Source organism: Otolemur garnettii, unplaced genomic scaffold (genome assembly GCF_000181295.1).
Source record: "Otolemur garnettii isolate 467f Iridium unplaced genomic scaffold, OtoGar3 scaffold00127, whole genome shotgun sequence".
In the NCBI taxonomy this organism is placed as follows: domain Eukaryota; kingdom Metazoa; phylum Chordata; class Mammalia; order Primates; family Galagidae; genus Otolemur; species Otolemur garnettii.
This window is the reverse complement of record NW_003852522.1, coordinates 1,428,642-1,435,831: the sequence shown is the minus strand read 5'-3', so window position 1 is coordinate 1,435,831 and position 7,190 is coordinate 1,428,642. Positions and strand designations below refer to the sequence as shown.

The 7,190-nt window shown below is 50.0% G+C and overlaps 1 protein-coding gene across 7 annotated transcripts in view; it reads left to right on the top strand.

Moving 5' to 3' along the window:
- Positions 1 to 7,190, top strand: part of NACC1 (nucleus accumbens associated 1) — a 24,315-nt gene that overhangs the window by 9,615 nt on the left and 7,510 nt on the right. For 3 of the 7 annotated variants that reach the window (XM_023518038.1, XM_023518040.1, XM_023518041.1), the window contains one exon: positions 3,831 to 3,915. The exons of 3 other annotated variants lie outside the window; for them this stretch is intronic. In XM_023518038.1, the coding sequence (XP_023373806.1) occupies positions 3,858 to 3,915 (58 nt within the window). In that variant the 5' untranslated portion in view covers positions 3,831 to 3,857. The remainder of the gene's footprint in view (positions 1 to 3,830; positions 3,916 to 7,190) is intronic. One more of the 7 variants, XM_023518039.1, reaches the window with a different exon arrangement.

Sequence of the window (7,190 nt, the reverse complement as noted above, 5' to 3'; positions counted from 1 at the left end):
GCCTCAGCCTCCCAAGTAGCTGGGACTACAGGTGCCTGCCACAACGCCTGGCCATTTTTTGGTTGCAGCCATCGTTGTTTGGCGAGCCCGGGCTGGGGATTCGAACCCGCCACCTTTTTGTATGTGGCTGGCGCCTTAGCTGCTTGAGCCACAGGCGCTGAGCCAATGGTTTCTCTTAACTGATGTTTACCTGTCTTCACCCATTTGGCCTGTTAGAACAAAGTACCTTAGAGTGGGTAATTTATAAACAACAGAAATGTATTAATCACAGTTCTGGAGACTGGGAAGTCCCAGATCAAGATGTCAGCAGATTTAGTGTGTAGTAAGGGGCTGTTCCTTATGGATGGTGGAGGGGACAAACAAGGTCCCTTGGACCTCTTTTATAAGCACGCTCATCCATTCATCTCTGCCTTCATGACCTAATCACCTCCTAAAGACCCCTACCTCTTAATCCTACCAGGGTTTCAACATGCGAATTTTGGAGGAGTACAAACATTCAGACCATGACACGTGTCATTGGCCATCTCAGAGCTTCCCTGGAAAGTCAGTTGAACAAATCTATTGCTCCAGCCTCTGCTGGCTAGAGAATTCTGTCCGGAGTTCTCTTACCAAAGAAAGAGCTGGCAGCTTCTATTCCCATGAATTGTTCTTCTAGCACCCCCGCCCCCCTCCACACACACACAGCATGCTCCAACAGCAGTATGAGTTAGGAATTTGAAATTTAGTGACATTGAGCCTCAAGTGGAACCCTGACTGCACCCCCCACCCATCTCACCTTGACGACTATCAGAGAAAGACATGTCTGCCCAGCCACAGATCTTGCTTCTGAGCCTCACTCCCTTGTTACTGTGGCACCCAAAAGGGAGTAAGATTGGAAAGAATAGAAGTAATCTTTCATTCATTCTACAAACAACTGAGAGCACACTGTGTGCTTGGCCTAGTCCTAGGGGCAGGGGACACAGCAAGGAGCTACACAGGCAAATTCTCTGCCCTGGTGAAGCTGAGGGGGCGAGGGGGGGACCTCCAGTTTGCTAGATCATAGGAAGTGCCAGGACGTCAAAGGGATGGGAGAGCAACCTAAGGCACTGGTGTTGGGAAGAGATTTCTGAGACTGGCTGCCTTGGGGGATGCATTCCCACCCTAGAAGGTCTGGAAGCAGTCAGGACCAGACTTTGAAGGGCCCCCCGCCTCACTCCATCACATAGCTCACAGCAACCTCCAACTCCTGGGCTTAGGCGAGTGTCTTGCCTCAATCTCCCGAGTAGCTGGGACTACAGGTGCCCACCACAACACCCCGCTATTTTTTTTGTTGCAGTTTGGCCAGGGCTGGGTTTGAACTCGCCACCCTCAGTATATGGGCTAGTACCCTACCCACTGAGCCATAGGCACTGTCCTGCAGAGTGGTTTTGAAGAAGTCAAGGGTGAATCCAAAGATCTGAGTGAGGAGGGCTGAAGCTGGTAAAGCTGTGGCATGAGTTGGATTTGGAAACGATGAGCTCAGTCCTAGATATGTTGAATGGAGGTATCTGCAGGTTGGTTGTGCAAATCTGGCATCCACAGGGAGGGCTGGTTCAAAAGCTCCAATGGAGTGGGTGTTGGTGAATGGATGATAAACCTGTTTTACCTCTTAGGCTGCCACAACAAAATACTATAGACTGGGTGGGTTAAACCACAGGTCTTTATTTTCTCACAGTTCTGGGGGCTGGCATTCCGAGATCAGTATGCCAGCAGGGTCAGGTTCTGGTGAAGGCTCTTTTCCCAGCTTGCAGATGGCTGCCTTCTTGATTCTGCCCTATAGCAAAGCCCTGAGACTGAGCACAATCCCCCAGAAGTGAGAGCACTTTCCATCGCTGCCCCTCCCAGATCTCAGTTCCATTAGAACCCTCCCTCCAGGCAAGTCCAGATGTCCCCATGTGCCCCAAATTGATCTGTGTGACCCTAAATGAATGGCCATGTTCCCCCTGCCACCAGATCATACATTCCAGAGACGGGGCCTTCTAAGTCTCAGCCTGCCACAGACAGGGACTTGGTGAATATTTGTTGACTATTGGGAGGTTGTGGAAACTGTGTCCTGTGCCCTTGAGTCTCACTGAGAGACCCACTTGTGCCAGAGACCAGGACTAGTGGTATTGGGAGGGTCCCCCTTCACCCTGTGGGGCTAGGGGCTGCCCTGTGGCCTTCTACCCCTCCCCTGCAGCAGGGACTGATACAGTGAGATTTGAGGAGAGATGATTCTGATGTGGTTTCCTGCCCTTGAGAATGGTCAAGTGGGACTTCATGTTCTCAGAGCAGCAAGTAGCTGAGGGCAGAGGAGGGCAGGACTCCAAGCAGGGGTATACAACTTTAGCAAAGGCCTGGCTTCAGTGGAGCGGGGTGCATGCTCTGTGCTTGAGTCTAAGATGAGTGAGGTGGAGGGCTTGAGTGCCAGACTAAGGGATATGTTACACCAGGTCTGGAGGGAGCAGAGGCAGCTGCTCTGGGGGTTCAGCTTGGTTGGTATTAAATCTGTCCCACCCCCAACTGAACCAGTAGGTGACCCAGCCAGGTACCTGTTGCTTGAGACCTGTTTCTTCTGGGAGCCCAATCATAGTTTCTCCCTTCTGGGACTGGCATGGGTGATGGGCTTGCCATCCAAGGCAGTTGTTCTCCTGAGTCTGGACAGTTTGGGGGCAGTCCGCAAGGAATGGAGGGGTACTCTGTGGTGGGTCTGTGCAGGCCCTTCACTGCATTCCTGGGCTGTCTGCCGCCTCACTCCATCTCACACCTCAAATCCTAGCAAGGCCATGAGGCCATGAAAGAAGGAGACAGAATAGCATCCAAGTCTAGCAGATCACAGACAACGCCTTTCCCACTCCTGGGTCCCTAGCAGTGTGGGGGTGTTTTGTGGCTGGGTTTGCCCCACTTGCTCCTTCTGCCCCCTAATTGCTAATAGAAGGCTCCAGAGCTCTAGGTGCCAGGCTCTGAAGCTGAAGTACAGGAGGCATTGGGACTCCCACCGGGACATTGTTTTGGCTCTTGACTTTAGGAGGTCACCTGGGCCCTGCATCTCTGTTACCTCCTGTTGTCCCAGAACCTCACAGTCCTCATTGCTGAGTGCTGACTGTGTGCCTTGCACCAGATAGCTCCCTGGGACCAGGCAAGACAGCACTGTGGTCCCCACCCCACATCCCCGATTTGGAGGCTGCCTCACATACTTAGGTAACTCACAGAGAGTGTCTGCAGCAGTACCCAGCATGCCAAATGAAGTAAGTGGGACCCCAAGGAATGCCCTCTGCAACCCTAGAAATGTCTGTGTTCCCACTGCACAGCCTCTGGCCCCCTCCCCACCAGCTACCAAACTCAAGTCATTTGTTCTACTTTATGCTTTCTCTCTCTCTCACTTTCAATCTCTCTCCCTCTCTCTCTGCGTTGTTCTTTAATCCATTTACAAATATTTACTAAGCATCTACCGCCAAGAAACTGATCTTGAACAAAACTGGCCATGATACCTACCTTCATGGAGTTGATAGTCCTCTTGCATGGATGAATCTCCATAAAACTCTTACAGTGCTGCCAACCCCAAGGTCCCCACTAACTCCAAGCCTCCTACTGCTCACTCCTAAAGATGCCTGTGCCCTCTTCCCTGCAGCCATGCTCCCCTGCGCTATCCTCCAGCCATAACCACCTCCTTTGGGTCTTCAGATGCCACCTAATACCTTCCTGCCCAGGAGTGTTCTCTCCATCTCCCCAGCTCCTGTTTGTCCTTTAGTGGCCCATACCACCAAGATTGGCCACTTTGTGACACACTCACCCCAACTATAACTAAATCATTTCTCATGTTTCCCCACTAGACAGTGAGCCCTGGCTGAGCATAGCTGATGCTGTTCCTGGCTGTGTCCCCAGCACCTTGCACAGAGGAGGATGCAGTTCATCAGGGTGGGTTGGATGGATGAGTCCCCTCTTTCAGATGAGTAAACTGAGGCACAGAGCGGTGAGGGGCGTTGGCTACACTGCACACCTATCCTGTCTTGGTTCCTTGACCATCTTGATCCTTGTCATTTGGGCCTCAGTATGGGGGTGGCGGGTGGCTTTAGTTTGGCAGCCCAGGGAGGTGTCAGGACCCCTGAAGTAGGTTCTCTGGGCTCTATCCCTTGGTTACCATGTGATGCACTGGTTTCTCTTGCCTCTTTGACTTGTCCAGCTGTGAGTTTCGACTCCTGGAAGGAAATTATGATGCCTTATGTCTGGGAATTCAAGATCCTGCCTCCCCTCTCTGATTACCCTAAGCTGTTATTTGTGCATGTGGTTGAGACAGAGATTTTGAGTAAGGGGAGGATACAGATGAGGGAAATCACAGGCTGTGGTGCCTAGACAGATTCTGGATTGAATCTTGACCCCACACTGACCTCAGGACAGTACTTAATGTCCACATGGCCTCAGTATTCCCAACTGAGAACTGGGAAAACAGCCCTGAAGTCTCACTAAGAGGATTCCAGGAGCTCATGCTTGGGGTGCATTGACTTCTCCCTTTCCCTGTGTGCAGGGAGGGGTAGGGCCCACATTTCCTTGTGGTCTTTGCATAGTACTGGCTCTGTGAGTTTGGGTTGCATTCATAGGGTCAGGTTAGTGTTCAGTTTCAAAATGGAGAAAGAGATTTGGGTTTCTGGTTTCAGGAGTAGGTCAGTACTGGAGCCAGGACTCAACTTGACCCCAAGACGTACCTCTGAGGCCTTGGGCACATGCCACTTCTGTCCATCATAGCAGCCAATTTTAGAATGATCTGAGTGTTAGCATGTAGGGGCCAAGTATTCCCTGTTTTCCCAGTGCCCATCCCACAGCAGCAGTTCTGAATGGAGTTGCTAATGAATGAGAAAACAGTGAAAAGATGCAGGAAAGCTAACTGTGGGAGTGAAGAAAAAAAGCTGAGGTTCATTCTTTGTATATACTGGGTACATCTTTTTCCTGCTGGCCAGCTGGAGCCGCTGCTCAGGATCCTCTTACTCAGGGAATCCCTCTCCTCCCCCAACCCTGCCCAGGGTAGGACCTTGCTCTTCAGAGACCCTACAGAATTGTAGAGGACTCACTTTTACTACTGGTGGAATGTGTAAGGTCACCCTTTTTTTTTTTTTTTGAGACAGAGCCTCAAGCTGTCCCCCTGGGTAGAGTGTTGTGGCATCACAGCTCATAGCAACCTCCAACTCCTGGGCTCAAGTGAGTCTCCTGCCTCCGCCTCCCAAGTAGCTGGGACCACAGGCGCCCTCTACCATGCCCAGCTATTTTTTTTGGTTGCAGCCATCATTGTTGTTTGGCGGGTCCGGGCTGGATTCGAACCCGCCACCTTAGGTGTATGTGGCTGGTGCCTTAGCCACTTGAGCCACAGGCACCGAGCCACCCCTTTCTTTAAAATCCTTCAGTGACTGCCCTAGAGTATGGGGCACAGTCTTTACATCATCCTGCCTGGCCATTTTTTCCCGGAAGAGGCTCTTATGCAGAAGCTTGCCTGGACCCTTTTCCTTGGCTAGGTCCCTCACTGGTCAGGGCAAAGGGTGGCTCCCTGAACAGGTTAATTCTTCCTCCCCTCCCTTAAGCACTTTTGGGTTAGTTTATGCATCTTTTTGGGGGGGAGGGGATAGAGTCTCAAGCTGTCACCCTGGGTAGAGTGCTGTAGCATCACAGCTCACAGCAACTTCAAACTCTTAGGCTTAAGTGATTCTCTTGCCTCAGCCTCCCAAGTAGCTAGAACTACAGGCGCCCACCACACTGCCTGGCTATTTTTTTGTTGCAATTGTCATTGTTCTAGCTGGCCCAGGCTGGGTTCAAACCCTCCAGCTTCAGTATGTGGCTGGTGCCCTACCTACTGAGCTACGGGTGCTGCCTTTTTTTTTTTTTTTTTTTTTGAGACAGGCTCTCACTCTGTTGCCTAGGTTAGTGGTTTCATTGTAGTTCACTGCAACCTCAAACTCCTGGGCCCAAGTAATCTTCCTACCTCAGCTTCCCAAGTAGCTAGCACTATATAGGTGCATGCTACCATGCCTAGCTAATTTTTATTTATTTATTTATTTAGTAGAGATGAGGTCTTGCTGTGTTGCCCAAGCTGGTCTTGAACTCCTGGCCTCAAGTGATCCTCCCACCTTGGTCTCCCAAAGTACTGAGATTACAAGCATGAGCCACTGCACCCAGCCTCACAGATTTTTTTTCAAAATATTACTTACTTTGCTGTAGGCACTTTGCTCACCAGTTTCAAACTTCAAAAGACTTGAAAAGTAATCTGCCCAGAGGTAACTAGTCTCCTTCCTTCCCTTCCTTCTTTTTCCATAGCTTTATTGAGATGCTCACATCATCCAGTTTACCCATTTTAAGTGTACAGTTCAGTGGTCTGTAGGCTGTGTACAGAATTGTACAGCTACCACCATGGTCAGTTTTAGAAGATTTTTCATTACATCAAGAATAAACTGGGTGGCTCCTGTGGCTCAGTGGATAGGGTGCTGCCCCATATACCAAGGGTGGCGGGTTCAAACCTGGCCCCAGCCAAACTGCAACAAAAAATAGCCGGGCATTGGGGCGAGTGCCTGTAGTCCCAGCTACTCGGAAGGCTAAGGCAAGAGAATCGCCTAAGCTCAGGAGTTGGAGGTTGCTGTGAGTTATGTGACGCCACGGCGCTCTACTGAGGGCAATAAAGTGAAACTCTTATCTCTATTAAAAAAAAAAAAAAAAGGATAAACCCATAGAGTTTTGCTTTCCCCAGCCCTACCCATTCTCCATTCTCCCTTCTCCTCTCTCCCCAGCCCCTGACAACTATTAATCTGCCTTCTATCTGTATAGATTTGCCTGTTCTTGATGTTTCATATAAATGAGGCTATAAACCATGTGGTCCTTTTGTCTTGATTTCTTAAACTTCGCATGTTTTCCAGGGACATCTATGTTTTAGCATGTGTCAGAATTTCTTTCTTCTTACGGCTCAATAATATTCTATTGTATGGATTTACCATATTTTGTTTATCCATTCATCTGTGGATAGAACATTTGGATTGTTTCCACCTCTAAGCTATTGTGAATAGTGCTGCTCTGAACATTTGCATACAGGTTTTTAGGTGGACAAATGTTTTCATTTCTCTCAGGCAAAAATCCTAGGAGTAGGCTCGGCGCCTATAGCTCAACCGGCTAAGGCGCCAGCCACGTACACCTAAGGTGGCGGGTTCGAATCCCCAGCC